General features: G+C 37.5%; 1 protein-coding gene across 5 annotated transcripts in view; it reads left to right on the top strand.

Annotated features, from left to right (window-relative positions):
- Positions 1 to 1,650: 1,650 nt before the first annotated feature.
- LOC111142214 (LIM domain only 3) overlaps positions 1,651 to 26,978 on the top strand; it is a 51,941-nt gene continuing 26,613 nt past the window's right edge. Inside the window, exons 1-2 of one of the 5 annotated variants that reach the window (XM_022495245.1) lie at positions 1,651 to 2,097; positions 7,355 to 7,568. In XM_022495245.1, the coding sequence (XP_022350953.1) occupies positions 7,363 to 7,568 (206 nt within the window). In that variant the 5' untranslated portion in view covers positions 1,651 to 2,097; positions 7,355 to 7,362. Of the gene's footprint in view, positions 2,098 to 2,349; positions 2,544 to 3,277; positions 3,303 to 4,939; positions 5,016 to 7,354; positions 7,569 to 26,978 lie in introns of those variants that run through there. The other 4 variants (XM_022495242.1, XM_022495240.1, XM_022495244.1 and 1 more) reach the window with 4 other exon arrangements.

The raw sequence follows: 26,978 nt of genomic DNA, 5'->3' as shown, positions 1-26,978 counted from the left end.
GGGTGTTTTCCGAGTGGCTTGAGCAGAGAGGTGGGGTAGAACAGCGGGAGCTGCGTGGATGGGTGAGGTTCATGTTTGCCTCCTTAGACGGGCCAGAAAAGCCAAACTTAAGAAATCTGCCTATGTACAGAACACATCAACTGAAGGGGTTCTTATTAATCCACCGGCTGTGACTTTCGTTATTTTTCAGGTTAGTTCTGAGTTTTCTTGCCTTTTAAAGGGAGAGGAAAACAAACTACATACTATTTGATGATGAGCTTTTAAAAAAGGGAAGGGATAAAAAAAAATAAGTTACAAGTGTGGTGTCATTTTCCTTATGAAGAGATGCATAATTTGGCCTAAATATACATGGGGAGAGGATGCTTTGTTTTTGTTTTTTTTTTTAACAGAACTACATTAAAACTAATGGTGCTGAGAAGTATAAAAGTTTTTTGGAGTTCAACAGCTGACTCTTTCTTGGCCCTTAAGACATTTCAGCCAGTGTCACTCAAATTTGGACTATTTTTAAACTTGACCTTTGACAGGGCTTTATAAAATCTGGTGGGATGCTATGATAAATAGCCAAAAGGAGAGGATGACTTTGAAGTTTGAAAACTTAGAGAAAAACTAAAATATTTTAAAAAGCTACCAGTAGCCTTTATAGATGTAAAGTTAAGAGGAGCAGAGATTGGGGAGAACAGAACCAAATTCCATTTAAAAAACCACCACCACCACCACCACCACCCTGTCAAGGCCTCTAAAAGAAGCCAAGGAAGAGGGGACAGAAATGGTGAAGAAACTCCATGGCTCTGATCAAGTTAGTGGGGAAAACATGTTTCTTGTGCTCTTGGGTGTTTTTCATTCTAGCGCGTGAACTTTAAATTGTAAGGAATTCAAGTAATTGCAAGAAGTGTATGGGTGGGGATGGGAGGGGGTTCAGTAATGCTTAATGGGAAACAAGTTCACAGTTTGGTTCTTGCTCCCCTGGAGGAAGGGAGGAAGGGGAGTGTGCCATTGCTCTGGACCCAGCTTGTGTGGCATAACTGCCTTGCTGAGCAGCGACTTTTGAGAGTTCATTAATGGAAGTCAGACACGGGGCAACTGCTGTCCCCCTCCCCCTGCCTTCCCCCCCCCCCCCACCGATATTTCTTAAAGAGGAGGGTTGTGTGATTTTCCAGTGTGTTCTAGTAGCAGTTTGATTCTCTTGCTTTATTTTAATTTCCATAATTGGTAGCTTCCGAAATGGCTTTGGAAGACAGTTTGTTGTAAATGTGGCCACCTATTCCAAAATGCCCTGGTTATTTTAGGAATCCGATCCTTTTCCTCCGGAGCTCTTTGGCAGGACTTCTTTTGGACGGGTCCAGGAGGTAGGGTCTTCTCCAGTCGGCTCCTGCAGAGGTCACTTTTTGTGCGGGGGGTCGTCCCCAGCGTTTGTGAGTAGCATATGCGCGTGGCTGTGCTGACTGCACTCGCAGGCTTGTAAATTTTCACCCTGGGAAATTAGCAACAAAGCCCGATCTGTCTCGTGGCTGCTTTGCACTTTCTGAGGGCGGCTGTACTTGACTGAGCTGCAGAACAAGCACACGAGAGCGAGCGAGCGAGCGAGCGGAGAGGGAGGGAGAGAAGGAAAAGGAGAGAAGAGGGGAGGGGTGGGGGCGAGAGGTAAATAGTCTTAAATCGGAAGGGAGCTGCTTCTCTGTGGTCTTGACAAGCGCTGCCTGGGCTCCGCCGGCTCAGTAATAACTGAGTGACCTTTTCTTTGGCTGTATTATGTCTGGCTGGGAAGGGATTGTATTTTGCAGCTGAGAGCCGGGGCTTCCTTCAGCTCGGCTCCTCGCGTGCTGCTGGGGTAAGTTGTTTTGAGCCAGGACGGAGAGAGACAGCCGCGGACTGCAGTTGCCTAAAAGGAGGACACCTGTGGCTCAGATGCGGTCAACACCATTACTTGGCGGATCCTTGAGGACCTCGTTATTTTAAACTTAAAAAATAGAGATTTCCCTCCCCCTCTTTTTTTTTTTTTCAAACAATGCTTCTTTTTGACCTTTCCCAAGGAGAAGCACTACAAAGCAGCCACTGTGCTTTCTGAACGGCCTCCCCCTGTATCGCTTAATTGAGAAGGTAAGTGCAGCAACTGTGTACACACGCGTCGGCTTATTTGTGGTGTGTGTGTCTGCGGGTGCGCGCGTGCGTGTGCGGATGTGGGTATTTTTTTCTTCCCCAGCCTCTCCTAATGAGGCATAAACTGGAGCTGCAGCCCAGCTCCGCACTGCAACTTTCACTCGGGTTGCAGCTCTGCTGAGACGGTTTTGTTTAAATCATGTGAGGCTTCATTATTTTTATGATGAGACATGAAATAAATGCAGGCGGAAGATGTTGATGGAAGGAGGGAGAGCGGCTGCGGCGCGGAATGTCTCAAGTACGACTCGAGTGGATAATAGTCAAAGTTCAGGATGAGCCGCAGCATTTCCACACCCCTGACTCTTGGGAAGAGAGGGGCAGGCAGAGTTTGGAATTAGGAGAGGTTCGCTCTGGCCTGGCCCGTTGGAAGGGGATTCAGCGCTTAGGTGGGTTCCGGACCCATTCCTCGTACTTGCTGGAATTCACAGCCCCCCTCCCCCAAGAGTTGTAATTGCAATCTTTGGGTTCATGTGGACACTCTGCCTCTCCCCACTTTTCCATAATAAGAAAATGTTGTTCCTGCGAGCTGGAAAAGTGACTGTTTTCCTAGGGGGTCGGGGGTCGGGGAGGGGAGGGGTGGGGAGAAGTGGCCACAAGAGAGAGGTTCCGTGGAAGAAGGTGCCTATGTCCTACGAGGCTGAGATTCAGACTGATGCAGCACATTTTTACGGGGGCTACCCAGATTGCTGTTATGAAATACAAGTCAGATTTATGATCTTTTTCATATTGAACATGATATGCTATGCTAACGCTGCATGTGACAGTTTAATCAAATCCATTTGTTACCACGAAGCTAAAAGGGGCCGCTGGGATTTTAGGATTACGGGCAGAGTTAGGGAAGCATGTGGCTTTGTCATTCGCCATCATTTTGCACACTGCCACACTGCGAGGGGCTCTGTGTGTGCGCTCTGTCTCCTCTGGCCGCCCTCGTCCCTTCCCCCACCCCCTGCCGCCACTCCGACCCGCTCCCAAAGTGGCTTCACAATAGTCGGTCCTCGGCGGTGTAGGCTGCGCACCAGGTCCACACTTGAGCTAAATCCAGGAGACCCCCTTCCACTTCTACCTTGGGCTTGGGGCTCAATGCGAAGCTGCTGCAACTCAGGCACGCCTAAGTCAACTCATGCAGAAAAAGGAGAAAAGTTTTGGTAAGGTTACAATCTATCATAGATGCACTTTGCCCGGCGCTCAGCACTCTTGGCTGCTCACAAGCTTTCCTGCTCTTCTGCTTTTGTGTCTTTTTAAAAGATCCGAAATATTATTGTTGTAACTGCTTTGAAAGACTGCTGCTTAAACCAATTAATCTTGCTAGGTGCAACAAATACTGCTACATTCTTTGCAAATCAGCCCTGTGTGGCTGCAAAGACACAACCACAAAAGGCTAGAGCATAAACTCCGCAAGGGATTCTTTGTTAGAGTGTATGTATGTTTCTTATTTTTTTATTATTATTATTTTATTTTTATTATTATTATTATTTATTTATTTTTTTTTTTTTTTGCATGTGAGCTGCATCAAAATTGAACTCAGTCTTGCAAATCTCTTGTTGGCCTTTGCCAAGCACTAGCACTTTGCTGCCATGGTAACTGTAATTAAACTGATAAGAGTGGAAAAATGTCAGTATCTCTGAGCCTTGCAGCTGCATTGGAGAAAAAGGGAATCAAATTGGTTCCCAGCTCCATTGCTCAAAAAGGGGAGGGGGTGGTTGAAGGATGGGGAGGGGGTTGGGAGTTGAAGGGGCAGAACAGAGTTAAGCAGCTCCAGTGCCTGAGATCTGGGGACATCTATTTGCATTGTTGTCCCTTAGGGGGCTGCAGCTTGTAGGGATGCTCTGGGCCAGTGAACAGAGAGAAACAAGCTTTTAGGCCCAATCCAGTTCTCCAGTCAGGTCTGGGGGTTGGGGAGAGGATGAAGATGGGCAGGAGGAGAGAAAATCTTTTGTTTGGTACCTCTTGGCAATCTAATGGCCACGTTGGCCAAATTCTTTTAATCTGTGTCACTGCTCCCAGCTGCAGAACCTGCATTCCCATTTTAGCATCTTCCTAAGGCACCTCATCTGTGCCAACCCCCTTTATGTATTCCCTCTTACTGTTCCTTCTCCCAAATTGTTCTCTGTGAATCTTCCGACAGGGACAAAATGTTTTCCATTCACTATGTGTAGTTAGTCCAAAAATATAAAAGACTGTGTCTAAGTGCTGCAAATCTTTGATTATGATTATTTTTTTTAAGCCCCTGTGTGTTGTGGAGTTGTGGTTACTTTGTTGTGTTAGCTACTGAAGCTGAGACTGTGCGGATGAATGGCACAGAACAAGGGAACATAATGGAGGCAATCAACCGTTAGGCCGCCTCACAATGCAATCCAGGCAATTAAAAGCTCACCAGAGTTTAAATGAAATGGTTCTACTTATTTCTGCACACCACACTGCACAGGCTATTATTTATGTCTTTTTTTTTAATTATGATTTCCCTTAAACTGTCAAATAACTCAGAATGGCAGGGTCTCAGAGGCAATAAGAATTTCCCTCAGAACAATTTACATGCCAATCTAAAACTAGTTATGAGTCCTGATATGCTATGAGCAACTTGTGAAATGTTTCTCGGCTCCGAACGCATAACTCTACCCAGTCGTGCTCCTCTGGACGGTGGCAGTTGGGGGGGGGGGGGTTGCTGCTGCTGATGCTTTGTGCCTACAAGGTACATGGCAATGCTGCGACCACTAAATAGTTCTTTTTCTACAACTGTTAACTTGCATCCTACTGAAAAGATTTCCTCTCCAAGAGCAGTGTGATGATGTTCTCTAAAAGAAGGCACTAGGATGGCATGCAAAATACCAAACTCCTTCAAGCCCAAGGCCAAACAGAAAGTAAGAGTTTCCAATATTAATTGGCCTCTGAGTGGTAAATGAAAATGTCAACACAACAAAAACATTTTGTGAAGACAAGCAGGATAGTGTTACTTGTGCCAAATGTTGGTATTCCCTGTCTTGGTTGCAAAGTGTTTTGAATAAAGATAGCTGACCTTCTACGCTCGATGGTAGTAACTCAACTGAGGGAAATAGAGCTGAGCTACAACTGTAAAGGATTTTAAAATTTGTCGGCTTTGTGATGGGAAAAAATATTAGCCTTAGAAATTGGCTAATAAGAATAGTCACTCATATCTCTTGATGTCTTCACCAGCAAAATACGGAATGTCATTTTGTAAATCCAAATTGCCCGCTCCCCGCAGGTATATGGTTAAGAGGCACTTGGATATGTTCTGTACTGTAATTAATGGGATTTATTCCTTGTGGAACCTTGCTGGAAGACGGTAACTAGTTCTGATCAAAGAAACTTCATTTGTTAGAAGTTCTGGAGAGTGAGATTTAGCAGAGCTATCAAGGGTTATGATTAATCTACACTAGACCCTTAGCTCCTTCAAAGAAAAGGAACAGAAAGCAGGCTAGAGGAACACCACCTGCTCTTCCGTACAAATCCAGCTGCTCGTCTGCAGCTCTGACTACCACGGCTGTGCATGTCATGCAGGAAGAACAGCCACCCTGCGCTCTTCCCCGCCATCCTCTCTTCCATTCCTCTGCCAGAGAAGTTCTTTTCTGATGGAAGTTCAGCATCATAACGGTATTCTGTGCAACCCATGTATTATTTGTAGCAAGAAAAGTTATTTGGCTCTGAGGGTATGGTGCCTGGGTGTCTCTTATCAGTGTGATTTAGAAAAGAAAAAAAAAAGATCGTGAAGGTTATGGACATGAAGCCTTCATCAGAGGGCATCAGAGGAAACTAAAGAAGGGTTAGCTCCTTTGGAGTAGGGGGAGACTCTAAGATCTTAGCTTGGCATTTCTTTTCTTGAAACTGTTTTAAGTGCATCCACATTTGGTGTTTTGTGTAGTTTCAAACTTTCTGCCTAGGAGAGGAAGTATCCTATAGGAACAGGACCTCTGGACTGTAAGAAGACCACCAGATCTAGTACTTGACTGTCGTTCTGTTTTGAGCAAGTCCTTAAACTCTCTTAGGCCCCTGCATCACAATTTGTAAGATGAGGGAGTTAGCAATCCGTGATGTCTACAGTATTTTATAGTGCTTAGAATGAGTTATTTGATAAATACGAAGTTCTGAATAGTTGGTCCAGCTTTTTTTTTTTCTTTTTTCTTTTTTCTTTTTTTTAAGCTGGGTGTTTGACACCTGGGAAAGAAGAAGAAACTCAAAGGGGAATAGCCTTTCATTGAAAAAATTTCAGCCAAGTTGTAAAACCTACAGAACCCAGCTAGACTCCTTATTTATGATGGAGATAGATGTCTAAAATACATAAACATCCTATGTCTAGTGCACTAGAGATATATGCATATATTTATGTATGTTTATGTAATTTATATATATTTAGATTTTACCTTCTGTTGTTTTTTCTTTCCCTTATAAAATAAATAACTGCGTGTTTATGGTAATAAATTAATCTTGTACTTTAGTTTTATATCAAACCCTATAGTATACAGTGAGGGAAGCTGCCATTAACAGAGGCACTGATTGATGTTTTTGTGAGTATAAATTCATTTTTGAAATTTTAACATAAGGAATGATTTTGAAATATCAAGAGCACAGAAGGAAGTATTTGGATGCCAACAAGCAACATAGTACTGGTGAGCTTTTTGGATGACTGTGCTGTGTGTTTAGCTATAAACATCCCCACTGCTAAAGTCAGGTTAGTGTAATCCCAGAAGGTGCCCTCTCTTCCACCAGCAAGCACACAGCAAGCGAATATCTGAGCAATAAAGAAAAACTCGTTCTTGACTCTTATAGACTGTGCACAGACTAGTTTGTTAAATAGCTTTCTTTAAGATTGTTAGCCATTCACTCACGTTTTCTTCCCAAAGGAACCCCCTATGTGGAGAATGAGGGACACCACCAAATTATCTAGTGTTGCTTAACTTGGTGTATCCTGTGCCAACTCACTCTGTACAACAGAAGTGTGTTATTTTCAGCACTTTGTATGTGTGACCTTCTAAACGGTTTGACAAGGACTTCACAATGTTTGAGCCTTTTGTTTCCAAAATTCTGTGTGATTTTGGTATGCCCCTTCCGAAGAAAGTCTACCACTCCTCCAGAAACACAGGATGAAACATTCAACTTGTGTAAGGTCCTTCGACATCTTCGGCTTCTTTCTTGTAGTCCCAGCTCTTTTTTTTTTTTTTTTTGCTTTTGTCTCTTCCTTTAGGTATACAAATGCTCTCAGTCCAGCCAGACACCAAGCCGAAAGGTTGTGCTGGCTGCAACCGAAAGATCAAGGACCGGTATCTTCTAAAGGCCCTGGACAAATACTGGCATGAAGACTGCTTGAAGTGTGCCTGCTGTGACTGTCGCTTGGGAGAGGTGGGCTCCACCCTGTACACTAAAGCTAATCTTATCCTTTGTCGCAGAGACTACCTGAGGTAGGAATTATCCTTGCACACCAGTGATGACTGGATTCCTTTTAAAAATACTTTTGTAAGTGTTTTGTTTTTTGTTTTTTGTTTTTTTTTTTTTTGGTTTGTTTGTTTCATTTCCTTACTACCAGCTTACATTCCTGAAAGATGTTCACCTGTCAGCCTTCAGAATGTTGCCAGGTGCCTCGTATGCAAATTCTTGCCTAAGGAACGGCCAAGAAAGCCTCCTATCTGAAGTGTTTCCATTTGGCCTGCCCAGAGGCTCCCATTTAGAAATAGGTGATTGCACTACCCAGGAGGAAACCACCAGCTGATGGCAAGGATGTATTTGGTAGAAATCAGCATGTAAGTGTTGTATTACGCCCCCACTGACAAGGTAGGCTTAGCTTGACCCAAGAATTATTCAGCTGTCTGATTTGCCAAGGAAAGGCAGTTGAAAGTAGCTGCCATTTATTAGCACGTTTATTATACAGTTTTTGAGAACTTTCCCCAAGTGTGAATACATCCTTCCACCCTCCATGGCATTCCAGGTGGTCATTGCAAAGATATCACTGAGCATTAACAGCCTCGGACTTGCCAGTAGTGTTAGGGAAATTAACCCAGTAAAGATCTCCATCATTATGGGGAGATGATAGCCACTCTCCAAACTGTAAACATCTGGGCAGTTTGAGGACAATTCCTATGCTCTTGCTTAAAAAACAGAGAAGCCCACTAGACTTGTTTCCCAATCAACACATGAACTTCTGTTTAAGAAAAATTATTTGCTTTTCAGGGAACTTTGTGTCTTGAATCAGCTGCAAATTACATATATTAATAAAGTAGGACCTATCAAATTAGAGAAATGATATATGGCATCATTTGGGTTTTCATATTTGATACAATTAATCATTTTTCTAGCCTGACATTAAGCGATTTATTTTGATATTTTTTTCCTTTATGACACAAAATTTATCAATCAGCCGTAGCTCCTTAACCATCTTGGTTATTTGGAGAAGTGTTTTCTAGGGAACCTGGTGCTTCCCTGTATATGATTCCGTTATTTCTTGGTTTGATTTAGTCTTTATCTAAAAATACCTATCATTTGGTTAGAGGTAGTTTAAAAGGGTGAATCTAGTACTGTTTATCAGATTCTTCTCTTTCCCCCTCCGACGACTGCCTCCTCTGACAGCCTCCTGGCTAATATATGACCACTTGTTACTGGTCCTCTGTGTTCCAAGGGCACAAAATACACGCAGGTGCCAACGATGGGAAGTGACTCTATAGCCAGGATTTCCCTTGTTGTGGCGGCACAACTAATCAGAATTAACTTATTCCGTGAATTCTCTTAGAACTTCAGCCTTTGAACTTTTTCTTTGAAATAAAAAAATTTTTCCTCTTCTCACTGTGAATTAGAGCCTCATTTCCACATAAAGCGTTTGCATTTGCTTTCAGTGATTTAACAGTGCTTCCTAGTTTTGCTTTATTTTCACTAACCAATAGTCATGGCTTTTTGACTCTTTTTTTTTTTAATTTTTTTTTATTTTTACATTTGTTTACAACTGCAGTGTGTCAAGTGGATTTATGTAACAGCGATTCCAAAACAAGGAGCTTATATAGTCTGGGCGAGATTAAGGTGTTCTAATAAGCAGTAAAGATTAAAATTAAGTAAGATTTAAGGAAAGCATGTTGACATAGCCGGATTTTAAAAATTTATACCTTGCCAGTGAACTACCTGTATCGTGAGTTAAACTGTTTCTTGCAATTGTGAATATAGTATTAAGCACAGAAAGAAACCTGGGGCTTGTTTTGTGTTGTTATTCTTTACGGTAATAAAAATATGATGTTAAATTGTCATTTAATAGTCCAAATAAGTGTTTTGTTGAAAACAATTTATCAAAATAGTCTCCATATCAGAAATGCTAAGAGAAATCTAAGGGAAAGATGTTTTTTCGTGACATAACTTAGTTAATTTCCCTTAGGCTCAAGCTTCTAATGTTTGTTAACTTGTTAAAAAAAAAAAAATACCCTTTCAAATCAAAACCCTGGTCCTGACTGCCAATATATTCATTTCTCAGAGTATAATTTCCTCTTAAATTGGTCATTACCACATTAATGGCCAGTTGTTATGTTAACAACCTAAGGATTGTTAACATTTCAAACTAAGTTGTTAACAGCAAGCTTATTCCTTATTTAAACTGAAGGTTTGTTGTATATAATGTGACTTCTTTGGCAGGGAGTAATTCATCAATACTTAAAAATTGTCGAGGTGAAATGGGGGATTGGAATGTGTGTAAAACACTTTGTTAAGTGTCGTAGATCATGCTGCAGATGTGGTATGTAGTTTTAGGTAAGAAGTGTGTATCTCAGTGAAATTGTGTCGACATTCAGCAGCGTGTCTCTTACTGGAAATTTAATAGTCTAATTCTGTATGTCAGACAGATACAATTAGGCAAACTTTATTTATAAATTAATTACTTTGAATGGTATAGTCATTCAAAAATGTTTATTGGATGCCTGCTGTGTAAGAGACATAATTTTAGGTAATAGATGAAATTTAGAAAAATGTGTTCGTAAAATAGTTACTATCTAATTGTTTATTAATTACACAAAATCTGTATTCTATAGTAATTGGTGAGCAAGTAATATTCCGTGGCTGTCTTTTAAACTTTTTAAAAATAATTTTTTTTCATTTCCCTTAGTTCACATTTCCTTTTTGTATTTTCACAGTCGATGCTTACCCATTTAAATCCTACTCAGAAGTGATTTTGTTTTGTTTTTGGTGTTTGAATAGTATGTAATTTCTTTAAGGTACCAAACAAGCCATAAATAACTTACAGGTTTGTATTTCTCTGTCTAAATCAGTAGGCATCAGCAAATAAGAATGTGGAAAATGATAAAGAAAAAACTAGTTTCATCTCTACTGGTAAAGTAGTGACTATAGATATTATCTTGGGCCAGAAAACTTTTTCATATCTAGAGAAGAGTGAAATATTTTTGCCAGTTGTATTTAACTTCCTAATTAACTTCTCCTTTCAAAAAAAGAGGACAAAAAATGCTTCTAGTGCTGAACAATGAGTCCTGAAGTTACCACATTTTGTATTACTTTGAGTAGTGATAGTGATGCCATGTTTTCTCAAGTTCTTTGAATAATGAATACAAGAATTTAAATCATAAGATATTTTCTTAGAGTTATAGAAATGATTATTATGGTAAAGATGATTTCTCTCAATTTTTTTTTCCTTCTTTATGGCACCATTAGCTATATTTAAGAAAAAGAAAGATGATTTTACCATTTATGTACTGAATTCCAGATCTTAACAATTCATTTTCCATAACGGGTCTGGTATAATATCTTTTATTTTTCTGTAGAATCTACAATGAACATATCTGATGAGAGAATTTACCAGTTCGTAGGATTGTTCTCTGCCTTCAGAAATTCATTAGATAAAGGAACAGGAGGATTGACTTTTTTTTAAATTTAATTTTATTTTTTTCAGTGTTCCAAAATTCATTGTTTATGCACCATACCCAGTGTTCCATGCAATACATGCCCTCCATAATACCCACCACCAGCCTCACCCTACCCGCCACTCCCCCAAAAACTCTCAGTTTCTCAGAGTCCACAGTCTCTCCTGGTTTGTCTCCCCCTCCAATTTCCCCCAACTCACTTCTCTTGAGAAGAATTGACTTTTTAAAACGTCCTCTGTTAACATACTTTCTGCCTTAAACTATGAAGCCAATTAGCCCATCAATATTTATACACCAAGACCTAGAAATGTGTATGTTAAAAAATGTATCCAGAACATTTGTAACTTTTTTATATTTAAAGTTGAACTTATGACAAATTAGACAGGGAAGCATCTTTATTTACACCTTGAACTAGAGCTTACAACTAATAGAATGCCCAAAGCAGATTAATAATTATTGTGTAAATACAGCGGATTTAGTAATGATGTTTACAGGACTCTAGTCAGTGCTCTCATCCTTGTTTCATTTTGGAAAATATGAAAAACGTAGTTAATGTGTAATCGGAGTTTTAGAATTAAAATGTCATGGCAAGTGTTAAGAAGTCAGAACCAGGAGAAATAACAAACTACTTGACATTTCAACTTGGAGGCCGTAAAGAATATCAGAATTTACCACTCAAGAGTTTGGGCAATTCTTAGAGCTTGTTGTTTTGTTAAACCTAAAACTTCTTGCATATTTTAAGCATCAAGTCACTATAGCCTGGAGCTTGTATCTCTGAATGGGGTCTTCGCAGAGAATGTATTCAAAGCCATTTGCTGTGATGTATGGCAAGGAAGCTGCTTATATAGCTCTTCCTATAGGAGAAGCTGAAAATGCCTTATATAAAACTTAATGTAATTTGCTATTTTTATATCTGAGAATGATTTGTTTAAAATGAAACTGCCAGGAGAGAACAATGCTTCCTGTCCCACCATCGTTGTCAATTAAGAAAAAGGATTTGAAACTGTTATGCTGACTACAAATTTTACATGCTTTAATATAATAATATAACTTTCAAATAGAAAATTAAAATTAAATGCTACATAGAGTATTAATCTGGCTATAATTCTATTTCACACTAATCAAATCTGGTGCCTCCCAATTTTTATATAAGGTTAAATTTATATTAGTACATAATTACAGCCTTAAAAGTAAGCACAGATGTGTTGTTTACATTATTTTATCTGATAACTCACTGCATAGTTACTTTTTTTGTGTTGGATGAAGTGTTTATTCTTTTTCTCCCTTCACTGTCCTCTTTTTAAACTAGGCAGTTGAAAATAATTTCCCCAGCAATCACTGCATTATTATTATCTGAAAAATCACTTTTTATTGTTGTAAATTCTGAAAATTTAAGCTTTTACACTGAATTAAACTCCTCCCAAATGAACTTTTTTCTATAAGCATTGAGTTTTCTTAATACTTCATTATAATTGTAATTTTTATTATATTTAAATGTATAACCTAATCTTAGTACTATGAAATATCTTAGCGCATGAGTATATTAGACTCCACGGCCTGTTAAAAAATATTGTTATATTCCTTGTAAATGATGTTACCTTATTTATAGCTTTATAAGAAGTTGTAATTTTAAGTCTACTTTTTGTTTTATCGTAGGAAAACATTACAGAATTCTATTTCAAACATTTTAAACTGTCTACTATTCAAAGACCAGTACAAATCAGGAGTGATCATTTCGTTTTGTACAATACTTTGAGGGAGTGCCTTTCATTTTAGGAAAAATCAGTGGACTTTGTAAGCGACAACTCCTCTGCAACAATCTATGTTCAAAATATTTCATCTGCATATAGAATGTCTCATTTATAAATTTATCTATAATATCTCTCTGTCCTTATTCTATAATGCATCCATTTTCAGCAAATGAGTATTTAACATAATGTATTATTTTAGTTTTGTCACTTTTGTTTTGGCTTGTTTATAGATGAGATATTTTCATCGAAAATACCTCCGTCAAGAGGTATATTGAAAATATGAAAACACTTCACGCTGTTTCTATATTTTTCTATATTTTTACTGTTTTTTTTTTTTTAAATCTCTTTATAAAGCATGGAATACTTCAGTCAGGATAGTTTTTACACATAAGATGGATAAGTTAGACATACCTGACTTAGCAGAAAAATATTCTGTTTCTACAAGTATATTTAGGATTAAATGCATCTGGAAGAACTACATTTGAGAATTGCTAAAATTGCTTATTTGGCACTTTATAAATACATGGAACTCTGGGAAAGAATCTCTATTTTTGGTTGCTCTTAGAGTATATCAAAGTAAGCCAGCACTTCATTTATAAACTCACCATTAACTTCCATTAAGTGACTAATAATAAATTTTAATGTTGTGTTTTGATTGCATAAACATAATTTATTAAGGAATCTCATTTTAAAAATATGCTGAAAGTGGTAATTTTGTAAATGGTTTTGATGAATATATGCATTGTAGAAATGTATTAGGTAGTTCAGGTTTTTGCCTCACATAAAAATTATATAACCTAAAAGAGGAATTGCACCAACCTTTAGCAACCATTATATTTTCCTTCATTACCCTGTGAGGCATTGAAATCTTATTTTTTGCATCTGGTTTGAAAACACTTTCCTGTTTCTATGAGAATGTCTTCTGCTACTCAAAAGTATATACTGCAACCTCATCCTGTCTTCCAAAATAAATTAACTAACATCTCTCCCTTCAATCGATGTAAGAGTTGTTAATGCAGGAGAAGATCTTGAAAACAAGGAAAGTAAAAATAAAAACATCAGCAGTATTCTTTCTATCCAATTGACCGGGTATTTTTTAAACGGCATTTGCATTAGCCATGTTTCCTCAAAAAGGCATTTTTCTTTCATTCTAATTTTTTGTTGGCTTATACAAGTGATTACTCCTACAGATTCCTTGAATTTCCCCTTGTTAAGCATTAAAGAGGTATAGGTAGGTCTATGCAAGCTTCACATATACATATTGGACTCTATGACCTTAGAATGAACATTAACTTTTGTCATAATTCACTTTCACTAGATCACCGTCATTCAACAGGCTTTGAAACTTGTAAAATTAGATTCTTGATGCCGGCTAATTTCTTAGTATTGTGACTATAGCACAGACTTATTCTTAAACGGTGTTCACCATCCTAAGAGGAAAGACACGTTTTAGAATACTATGGCATGCCCAAGAATATTCCCTTGCGATTTTTATCACCAAATTCTGATTTTCTCAGCTCTGATGGAGTTGGATACTGTCTGTCCTATATCTGTTTCTACCATCATAACATACTTGTTTTAATGATTAACATGTATTTCCCTTTTCAAGCTATTTATATGAAATTTATTTTGAAGTGGAAGTTTACATTGTGAAGCAAGGAAAGTGCATTTAGATTTTTATTTCTTACTTTAAAATTTGTTGAAGGTTTTTGCCCCTTATTATTGATATTACTCGATAAATTTCCTTTAAAGGAATTAGGACCTGAGCATACCTTTTTATTATATTCATCAAAAATATTTACTATATTCACAAACTAGCCACATCAGTCACCTGTGCCTTTTTGCCTTCTTCTATTACCAAAACTTCTTGATAGACTTTCTTTGCCTCAATGATAGTTTTTGAGTTATGTAAAGATTCTAAATCTTTTGCGAATTTTTTTTCCTTCAGAATGCCAGTTTTTTTTGATGATGCAAAAATCTCTAGCTGTGGACTTCACTAGTTTAAAACAAAATCACACTTGAGATAAATAATCATCTTGGAATAGTCAGATCTCTGATTTGAAGTTGGAAAATTAACATTAAGCTGCGTGTATTAAGTTAGACTCTAACCAGCATGTGTTGTTATGATTCAATTTAATATTAAAAACTCTCCAACTGGGCTACAGGGAAAATAAAAGACTCTTAGGAGTTTAAAGATTATTTGCAGAAGAGTACAACAAAGCCATATTTAAATAAAATTGTTATTACTAATGCAGTAAAGCATCATCTGCATTAAACCCATCCTACTAATAAAAACAGAAAATCCACTTTAGTAAACATAAATATCAAATATGACAAGGACTAGTAAAGGGGAAGGAAACTTCATAAAATGTGCTAATGCGAACACTGTACAGTAATCGAAATACCACTGAGAAAAAATAAATTCCCATCTCATTTATGATGTGGGATCCCAACAGGCAACTTCAAGAGGAAAAAGAACATTTTGGACTTGCTAGTTCATGCTCATGTTCTAAAACTTTCAGAACAATGCTATGTTTTTAGTATAAAATTCTAACAGAGGTGCCTACTGTTTTTGAAATTATTTTGTTCACTTGCTTTTACAACATTTCAAAATCTCTTAAGTAATGTCCCTTAATAGATGGCAGGTTCGAGGCTGTTAGGTTTCAGAATACTTATGGCAGGAAACATGATGCTTATTTTGTATTTTTCAACTACTCGATAAAAATATATTCTGACCAATTGCTGCAGATTAGACTGGGTGAGATGAGTGATTAGTACCTGTTTCTTTGCTTAGATGAATGGGAGAAGGTGTAAGAGGGGTGAATGGAAAAAGCAGTCATAACTTCTAACACTAAATAGGAGTCTTCGTTTCAGTGGGCAGGTTTATTTGCATGCTCTGGGTGAGAAGTTCAACTATACTGTGAACATAATTTTAAAGCCTGTAAGTGTTGCATGTGAATTTCCACTGAGAGATCTTTTGTGCTTTGGGAGATACAAAGAAATTATAAGTTATTCAATTGCCTTAAAACTCCTAAACTGGTATTTTCCGTGGCTATTTATTAGAAAAAATTGGGGGAAATTTCTGAGCTACAAGAATCCCTTCTTTCCACAGCACATCCTTGCTGAGTGGGTAGTTTGTGTTTGTGATTACAAGCTTTGCTGTCCCTCTAACATTTAAGAAATGAAACCATTTAGTTACTTAACAAATATTGGAGTGCCAATATCTCATTCCTATAAATAATGAATGTGGAATATTATACTTCTAATTGATTTTATATAATATATAAACATAAAGTTATTAATATTTTACTATGTAAAGACAGTAGGAGAAATTTGGGAAGAACTTAAGAGCAAATTATTTTTCAAATTTTCTACAACTGACATAGTCACTTTTTGTTGTTCAATAACTAAGTAAAATATGTAAAGATGTTTAGCCTAGTTATATCCCAAGGAAGCAATATAGAGAATGAGAAGAGGTATAGTCAAGAGATTAGAAGAATTCTAGAGGAAGAGAGGTGATAAATAATATGTAAAAATTGGACTCTGTAAAAATCCTTTTGTAAGCCAGTAGTCCTATTACAGAAGCTGAGCTTTGAGCTTCCTGGTTATATTTTGGATGCAGGATAAGATAGACTTAGCTCTGTTAACTTTCATGCAATTTGCACTGTTTTCTTCTCTTATCACACGTATTGGTACAACCAACAGAGGTACAATTAACACCCCTTGTAAAACGCTTAGCGTCATCTGTCCCCATTTTCTCATTCAACATTGCTCTTGTTGAGGTGGTGACTTGCATAAAGAACTGAGAAGGTGAAGGAGTTAGCCATAGGGTTGCAGATGAAGGACATTGCAAGCACAGGGAACAGCCCCTATGAAGTCCTTGCCATGGGAGCTTTTCTGTTGTGTTTGAGGAACCTGCAATGATGTCAGTATGGTTGGAATGAATAAAAGCAGAAGAGACAGGACTAGAAACAACCATTAGGTGGTCCTATGGTATTCCCTATTGCTGTTAACGACCAAGATGCCCCTATTCTTTTCTAAATATTCCAGAAGGAAGTGATAATACTTCTGTTTGAGAATTGCTCTGAAGCACATTCAGATAAGCTGTTCCAGACTGAGTTCCATTTGGGATTACAGAACTCATCAGGACAATGTATACATGGTAGTACTTCAAGGTGAAATACAAAGGAATGTCCATATTGATGAGCTAAGGCTGCCAACACAACATGTGTGAGTGTAACACCATGGCCAAAGGTGTTGTTAAGCTCTGTCCTGATTACAGGACATATCCATGTAATTGATATTTTTTGAAAACTTGGGTAATAAAAATTGCAAAGAGGTGGATTTCTCAAGGCTGACAGGTGATTACTTTCATTATTTTTAAAGTCAAGCCAAGCCTTATTAAATTATTTTCTAGTATAAAATATTTAAAATAATATATTTAATTATCATAAATGTTTCCAAATCCAGCATGGAGAGAAAATGCATCAAAGTCCTATCGTTACTTAAAACTTATTTAATCGTATTCTTGATGAGATAGGACAACTGTTACATAAGTGTTCTGTTTATACTCCTATTTCCCATTCCTAACCTAACCCCAGCTCACTAATTTTAGTTTCACATCAAGAAATGCTAAGGATTCATCTTCAAAACTAAAGGATGAATATGCATTTCTATTTGTGAGAGTGGGATTTTTATGTACAAACTGTCTTTACTTTTAAAAATGAAAAAAAAAAAAACCTTTAAATTTTAAATACAAATCAAAGTACTTGAGCCTCTATTTATGTTTATAAAATGGACCAGGATGCATCATGAGTACTGACTGAGAAGATGGACTAATGTGCCTTGAAATCTTGCAAAGAGGCAAGGCGTGAATGGGTGGGCTTTCAGAACAGTGGCTAGGCCATATACACTTCATCACAAAGAAATCCAAACCTACTTCTCAGAAAGCAAGAAGAAGGTGGTAGCCAAATGGCTTTACAAGTCTTAATTTCTACTGTCATCTCATACCTCCAGAGTGCTTCTTTTTGTTACAATTTTGAGCAACCTTCCTATTTTTTTGGGAGATGGGACATCTGTAGTCCCTGCCATCTTGTCCTCGTTGAGTTGATGACCTGTATTCCTAATCATTTTGTGATTCTCACCTACCAGAGCGCATCAGTTTGAGTTTGATTTTAAGGAAGAGTTGCTCGATCTTGACCTGGCAATTTGCTTGGTATTTAAATAATGTTGTTAATAGTAGTTATTAAACTAGCAATTATCTTTGCAATAGAGATCACTTACTTTTTTTGGCTAAAGGTGTTAAATGTCTTGTGTTCTTGATCAGTGGTGGATTTCTGCAGTGACCTGAGAAAAAGTTATATGTTTTCAGAAGATTTTAAGTTGAAAAAAATATTTTTTATTTTCCTTTGAGGATTTATCTGCTGGGTAGTAAACAAAGCCTTTCATTTTTAACCACAACTCAGTTTTTATAGTCACGAGCTTATCCTGCATTCCTTTTAACACAGCCAGTGTATTTTAAATCATTTTGCTGTGTATTTCTTATTGTTCTACCACATTGGGTGTTGCCCCTCCCCCACCAACTATCATTAATGGCAAATTAGTTATCTGTTGCTATTTTGATGCATTCATCTGCTGGTTCTTACTTTCTGTGTCACTTTATAAAAGGATAAAAGTCACACCAGTTCTTCTTAATTCCCTTAGCATCTCCCAAACTAGGTGAGGTTAGATCTAATCCTTCGAGTTTTGATGTGTCAAATAGCATAATGGTGCTGAGTCCAGATTTGAAATCTGCCCTCTTCTGCTACATCCCGGCTGTATATTCCTAGACGAGTTACTTAACCTCTCCAAGCCTCAGTTTACTCATCTGTAAATAGGAGCAATATACCCATTCGTAGAATTGTCAGGGAGTGTCAAGGGAACACCGATAGGGAAAGATGTGAACACACTGATGAGTCCAATATGAGTTTCTGTTCTTACGAAGAAAGAATAGCACTGAGTTCTGAAGATAAAATAGTTAGAAAATTAAACATTAGGAGAAGATTAAGGAAATGGATTAAGTTATGTTGTTTAAGAATGATTAGTAATCAAGAATATGAAAAGCTACCACTGTTCTAAGATCTTTTACCAACTTTTCAATTACAAAGAAGAGGGAGGAAAAAATGCCGAAATGTCATGTGCGCCTGAAGCCATATGGGAAAAATATATTTCACGGTGGAGATTATTAGAATTTGTTAAATTAGGATTATAATATATTTTACATAAATGAGGATGAATTGGAATCCTTGGGGGAGTTAACGAATGTGCGGTTTTCTTCGTCCCTGAGAATGTAGGTTTCTGAAATATCTAACTTGCCCATGCTCTCCATGTTTTAGCATGAGAAAGTTCTACGGCCTTGTGAAGCATTACATTGACTATCCCCTAGGGAAGAATTATATATAAAATTTCAGCTTGCTTTAGTTTTCCTGCATAGTCTTGATGTTTGCATCTTTTTCCTCAGGTGGCAAGGACAGCCGAATGCCAGTACCTTCTTACTGAGGTTCTTTTTCACAGTGCTCTCTAAGCATTTTGATTATGTTCCTTTATCCCTAAAGAAGTTTAAGTATACACCTTTACTTTAAAATGTATATTTACAAGTCATAAATACTCCATTGCACAATTTTTCAATTAGAAAAACTCTTTTAAAGGATAAGATATACAATGAATAGAAATAGAAACGCTGATCATTGCTTAAGCATCCTTGGGATTTATGCACGCCCAATTTGGAGAGCACTGTTCTTTCTTAAAAGCTTTTTAAGCTTGATTGAAAGTTGTTTGGGAGTGATACTCATACTCGTGGCTACGAGGGGGCAAGTATGGATACCTGGGGAAAGAGTTGTAAAAGAAAGATGTGGTAGTTGTTGAAAGGAAGGGACTCTGCAAGCGTGAGCTAATATGCCTTGTTCTGTTCTAATATTAAATCAAGATTTTCTTTCATGAGAAATGTGGCAAGGCAGTGGACTCTTCCTAACGCTATACTGTAGCCACTGGCAACATTAATATGAGGCAGGGTTTCGCCCCCTCCCCCGCAAGCCCCCTATTCAGGAACACAGTGAGATTTTAGACAGATAAATGCTGAGAGAACCCTATGTACCAAAGGCAGTGTTTACTGCATGTAATACATATCATTGTTTGTCTCCTGTAGTGAAAAATACTTGTGTCGTGCTGTTAAAATGCACTCCTGACAGACCAGTGCTTGCTATTATAGGGTCCATTGCTTAAAAAAATGATACACTGACAGAAATACAATTTAAGAAAATTTAACACCAAGGGTAGTCAACCATGTAGGCTACTATTAAGGGGCCAAAACTCAAGGCCAGGGGTTTATTTAAAAAAGAGGCACAGTTTATTTGCTGGTAGTAGGCAAAGTTAAAAGAAAAAAAAAAATCGAACTTGAATTCCTTGCTCTCTAGTCTGTAGAAAATTAATGAAAGCAACAGTTCAATAAGATTTTATTGCAGAAATGTTTAAGTGAAACATTTTAAGAATGCTTCGGAATTTTTAAACAGTTACTTACCATTTAGAAAGCTGTAACACTGTGATGCGTAACGAATTGTTAGCGTTGGATCCCAGGCACACCCAGTGATTTTCTTAAAAGGTGTAGTCAGAGCTGGTTAATCTGAATCACTTTGTTCATTTCATTTTTGTGTGTGAAGCTTATAAATATATCTGAGATTGACAGGTCAGCAGCACCCACAATTACTCCAATTTAAAATGTAAGCTATTGTCCAAGTACCCTTATGGGCATAGTTTGGTAGCTTAAATGCGTTGGATTTGTAACAAGGCCTTTTGAGAAGGAAAATAACCAAATAGGAGATGTGATGAAATATGCTGAATTTCAGAAGAGCGCAGAATGTTCTAATGAATAAACTGCTACTGAATGATGATAGAGCATGTGTTTTTAAGCTATCACATGGCTCTATTATTAGGGGAGAAAATTCCATGAATTTAAATGAGATGTATTATCTAATTTGACCATTTTAAAAACAAATCTGCCATCCAGTAGTATTTGATGCCAACTGCGTGCGGATTACATGTTCCTTTGGGAGAAAGGTTACACAAGTAATGCAATAAATAATCTGAGCTTCAAGGAGCTTAACTTGGGTATCAGAGAAATAGAAAAACATTGTCCCCCACTCTGGACAGTCGCAGATGTCATCTTGCATTCCTTATCCCAATGGTACAGTCTTTGTGCTACACCTCGGACTGGGCTTTGGGCCCTTGGTCCTGCCAAGAAAGGATAACCAAAGACGAAATATGGTGCCTTTGCAGATGTCCTCTAGAATTCAGTTGGCCTGAATCTGAAATATTATACAACAGATTTTTTTTCTCTGAATATAGAAGGTAATGATTATTGTGAAATTTGTCCAAACACATTGTCCAGGGCCTCTGTGACTCAGCTGTGTTGAAGAAAACCCAGAAATGCTTGCTGAGGAGGATTGTGACCCTTGGCTGTGTTTGCCACAGTCACGCAGCGGCTCTCCACCTGTGTGTGTGCTTTAGTTATATTTCTAAAATTCCATATGTAGGTTTTCTTATAGCATGGTGTCTCCATACTCTGTTCTTGCTAGAGGTTCCAACTTCAAATGCTTCTTTTCTTAATTCTTATTTCTTGTCTGAAGAAAATAGTATTTATGGTAGATTACCTGAAAAAACTGGATGTTAAGCTATTTCTTCTGATAGTTTTGAAAGATATCCTTTGGATCATTCCAGAGAGCTATTGCACTTGACCTTGACACCTCAAAATTTTTCACAGGATTGTACCTCAGGGTTTTGCCATTATCCTGTGTCGAAGAACATTTTAATAAACGGCTGCAGAATTGTCAGTGTCTTAGGGATGCTCTTGCGGATGTTGTTTACTGTACCACACAGTGTCCCTCAGACTCACTGCTGAAATGTCTCTCCATCTTAGAGTAAGAAAAGTTCCTGGATTCTAACTGATTAAATGGTGTTTTTCTTGGGTCTTGGGAATCACGTATTGTTTACATTTTCCCTCTTTTCTTTGTCTTCTGGGAAGCTCAACTCCAAATTTACTTTCTAACAACTGTTAGGACTGTGTGACATGTTAATATCTTTTCCAGACTTTTATATTCTTTTACCATACTTTTATGATGACATCTGGAGCTACATATTTCATGTGAGGGTGATTTTGGACATCCCCGAAGTGAAATACTTTAAATAACTGGAATGGAGGAGCAACAGTGGAAAAATCCCTGATCTGGGAGATGGGAGGCCACCCCTCCTGAACGAAGAGCTCTTTTGCCTCTTCTTGAACCTCATGGCCATTATAATTTCCCTGATATTAAGCAAGATACATTCTGGAACCCTCAGTGGGCTAGAGTTAAGATATTTGAGTCCATCTACTTCTAAATCGGCCCTGTAATTCAACCCTGTAGTTACTCATCACCAGGTGCAAGGTAAATTCACTACCACCGCCCTGTCACCTGCTAACATTAATTCTAGTCCTCTCATCTCCATTCTTTTCCTCGCTTGCTGGATATTCCTACCATTACCTTGATTCAACATTTTTCAGCTGAGTCCTCTGGAAACCTCATGTCTCCATCAATAATCTTTGCTATATCCACAGTCTTTAGCAAGATGTTTTTTCCATCAAAGCATTTATTAACTGAGTTTCATCTATTGCTTTAAGTGAAACCCCCCTCTCCTTTGGGGGGGGGTGGTTTTCCTTTCAGCTGTCAATAGGGCACAGGACTCCTTACTCTGAAATCTCGCACTTCAGTAAGCCAAGAGGAAAAAGCTGGCATTATCTTGGATACACGCGGCCATCACCACTCATTAATAAAAATGCATTGTCCAATAAAACGCATACACTCCGGTTACATGATCTGTTCTCCTTTCTCTCATCCCTGTCATTTCTCTCTTGCCATAATTTGGGGGAGATTTTAAAAGTTTATAGCTGATTCATCTGAAACCTAGCCCTAACTTATAGAACTTCTTTATCTCTACTACCGAACATCAGCCCTCCATTCCCAGGTTTGCAAACAGGCCCTTGTCCTTAAAATATTTCATTTCAGGAATCCTAAACTCCAGGATTTTGTCTTTTCTTGCTTGCAATCCAACTGCTGTTTGACTTCAGACGTTCAGCTCTCCCAGTATGTCTTTTTTCTCCTTATTTGGTCAAGTCTATCACACTTCTGTCCTTCCCAGCCCAGCATTGAATCCCACTGTTGATCATTTGAGCCTCCTTTCCATCCTCTTCTACTGTGCCTATCCTTCTGGTGCAGTGCTTACCAAGGCTCTACTCTGGCAACTTGGTATTGGGAAAGCACTTTTTTTTTTTTTTTTTTTTTTTTTTTTCCCTATTCCAATAGCATGGCTGGGCATTGCTGGAAACAAATAGAATACAGATTGATGCTCCCACAAATAATTGGTTTCCCCTGTCACCTGGCCTTTAGGGATGAATCATTTATTTGTCCTTGGCCACTGTCCGTACCCATGACCTTCTAAAGCTCTGCTAAACATTTACAGCTCCCCTTAAGGCCCTTTCTTTGGATAATTGTCTTGTCTCCTCATTCTCAGCAGATGTCTTTGCTGCCTCCTTCAAAATTGAAGGCATTAGGCTTGAAATGAATCAGTTTCTTGCCATTATTTACATTTCCTCTACTTTTCCATTTATTTTATCTCATCTGTGTGGGTGAAGTCTCCCTGTTCCTTTTAAGACCAATCCTATGGCCTTGGGCTCCATTCCTTACAACAGCCTGTGGGTCTTTTTATGAAGTATCTCCTTTTTGGTATCTTTAGTAACTTCTAGAAAATCTTGACACATGAATATACTATAGACTTTCCCATTCTGGGAAAAAAAAAAATTGGTAGTATCCAATTCCTTTAATGTCCAGTTTTTTAAAAACTGTAATCTAGCCTCCTCATCTAAACTTCCTCAGCCTCATTGTGTCATCCACTTGCCACCGGGCTTGTACCTTTACTGCAGTTGCCATCCCTGATACCTAATTATTGCTAAAACCAAGTAGATATTTTCTCACGGATCATCTTATATTTTCTTTTCTCTTTTAATTGTGCCGATCACCCTTTTAAAAGCTTCTTACTGTCTGGCATGCCATGATTCTACATAGTTCAGGTTTTTTCTGGGTGTCTCATCCTCATCAGATGCTTAGAAGAGTAAAGACAGACTGAGGTATTGAGGTATAAATTCTTTTCTCTAGTAGATATTGGTCTTCGTAGTTGTAACTCCTGGTCATATTGCAATGGCGGTTAATTTTGCTCCTACCTTCCATTACACACCGCCAGGCCTAGCAACTCACTTGGCATCTGCGATTGAACGTTCCATAGGAAATACAAGCCCAGAATATCTAAAACTCAACTTAGAAGAAATGAACATAAAGCTAAGAGAGTGCCTTCCCCTGATAAAGAGAATATTAAAATATGTAGAAACTAACTTTATTTATGATTACAGATTTGAAAACTTGAAAGTTTTTAACAACTTTCAATGTGTAGAATGTGTAGAATGATACACTAGGAACAGGTAAGGCCATTTCTAGAATGCAAGGAATGAACAGCTAAGATTATTTGTAGAATGCAAGAACATGCTTCAACCCAATTCATTACATTATCGAACTAAAAGGGAAACAGCATGGCGATAACAACATGTGACAAAAAGACAATGGATAAAATTGAGCACCACTTCAACCTTCTAGCTAAAGAGAACAGAAGGAAAACAGTTAAATAATTTCAGAATATTTACTGAAACTTAATAGCAAATACGAGTTTTTAGTATTTAACATTAGTTAAATACCAAAGTCATTTCCATTAAAATCAGGAAAAAGCCAGGGATATCCACTATTGTCACTTATCTTCAATGTTGTTTTAAAGGTTCTAGCTAATGTAACAGATAGAAAATGAAGTAATCAGTATAAATATTAAAAAGCAAATTATTTGCCTTGCAGATAATTGGGAAAACTCAAGAATCAATAAGAAAATTTGTCAGAGTAGCTAAAACAAAAGACAAGGTAAATAGAATTTGTAGTTTTACTACAAATTTTTTTACTCTTTATTTAGAAATAAAAGAAGTTAATTGAATGGTTAAGAAAAAAAAAACTACATAGGTTGTAGATTCCAGCATTCATATGAGAAATATTTTTAAAGGAAAACTGCTTAAAAAAATTGTCTTCCATTTTTCTGTTTAAACTTACTGGATAAATACAGAAAAATTTTCAGCTAAACTGAGAGCTGTTACAATAGCAATGAAATTATGAGGATTGATTTTAATATTGTGGAATGAAATCAACCAAAGTGAGACTTAGATGGTAGCAAAGATTTTTTTAGGACCTACTATCTTCCAGATACAGTTCTGAGGACTGGGGCCACAGCAGTGAGAAGACAGACAAAAATCTCTGTCCCTGTGTATCTTATATTTTAGTACTATTTATGAAGTATTTTCCTTGAGCAAGGAACAACGATAAACATTTTACAGATGTAATCGCACTCAGTCTTTGGAAACTATTATTACCCTTACCTTAGAGACACTGAGGCACGGGATGATTAAGTTATGTACCCAGAGTTCCCAAGGTGCAAGTGGTCAGGCTACGATTCAAATCCAGACAGTGTGCCTCCAGAGCCCATTGTCACTGGCTGTGCATTGGTGTGCTGTGATCATGGGTCACAGAGTGCCATAATGTTGCCAGTGTGAACAAAGGGAGCTATTTCCTTACATATCTGTGTTATCTTTGTAAGCTACTGGTATACCACTGCTAAATTGTCAGTCAATTAAATACATACTTGGTAGGATGTGAAGTACCTCCCAGGAAGTTTGTTTCTTAGTAGTAGCATCAGACACACCCAATTTTTATTCTCTTCTGAGGCTCACAAAGCAGGTCCCTGTGAAGCCTACCTGTTGTCTTTCAGGTAATAATTTTGTGAATGAATAGAGAAATTTAGGCAATTCTTTGTTCTTTGGTTTCTTAAGCCTGTTGGAAAACAGCCAGGCCATTTCATAATGGTCTCCCTAAATATATTAATAATGTGTATGTAAGGGAATATATACATATATATAATTTAATGCTTGAAAAGACATTTTGTTCTCTTTAAAAAAAAAAATCCCTATGGAAGTTTATGACCTTTGTAATCAATGCCTTTTTTAAAAACTGGGCTCTAGAGAGTGTTTGGGTTGGAAAAGGTCACCTATTTGCAATGATATATTCTGTCAAGAGTGTGTATAAGTGTAATATACTAGACCTTAACAATGCAATATATTTCATTGGAATAAGAGACCTTTTTTTTTCCCTTTTTATTTCAAATTGAGACTTTATTAACTATAGAGCTATGAATTATTTCTTTTTGGATACATTCTTTTCATGAATTAATGTGATTGCTGTAGTTCTTTGAAATTTTTAGAGTCAGACCTGAGCCTTGGCCAGGCTGAGATAGGTCTGTACCAAAGAAAATATTACTTCTTCCCCTTCCCCACTTGCCCCCCTTTCTACCCAACTCCTTCCCCTCTTTCCCCAACCCATTTAACATCTAAAGAGGTGGGAAGTTATTTTGAAATTATATTGTTCAAGTGGACTAAGCAAAACAGTATTTTTCAAACTTCAGTAGTTTATGTGAATGTTGGTAGAAAAATAAGTCCTCTTAGTTCTCTAAATGACCAATGTCAATGAATCTGAGAAAATTGCAGTACTGTCACTTTAGGTAATTATTTGATATTTTTAATATTTTCTATAAGTTTAAGTAACTTAGACTTTTGATAAGAGATGAGATTGGCATGAGAGATGAGAATAAAATGCATTTCAGAGGCAAGTAGCTGCCTTCCTGAGCACTGCAGACCACTATAACCTTAACAGTAAGGCAAATGGGCTGGTCAAATTAAGTGTAGAGTTGCTAGGCAAAATACAGGATCCCCATTAAATTTAAATTTCAGGTAAGTAATGGGTAATTTTTTTAATATAAGTATGCCCCCGTGCAATATTTGGGAGTCCTAAATCTGGCAACTCTAATTAGGTGGCTCGTTTAGAAGAAAGAGAGAATTGTGATCCAATAGAACCGGTCTAGAGAGGCATACTGGACAGAATGAATATTATTATGTGAGTAATATGGAGCTATTGTAAATCACTGAACAGATAAAAAGAAGACATAGTGCTTTAAAAGAAAAATCTTCTTCCAGATGTGCACAGACTATCTCTTTTAATGATTTTATTTGTTTATT

This window comes from Enhydra lutris, unplaced genomic scaffold (genome assembly GCF_002288905.1).
Source record: "Enhydra lutris kenyoni isolate GAN:26980312 unplaced genomic scaffold, ASM228890v2 scaffoldscaffold7, whole genome shotgun sequence".
Lineage (NCBI taxonomy): Eukaryota > Metazoa > Chordata > Mammalia > Carnivora > Mustelidae > Enhydra > Enhydra lutris.
This window is presented reverse-complemented; position numbering and strand designations above follow the sequence as displayed.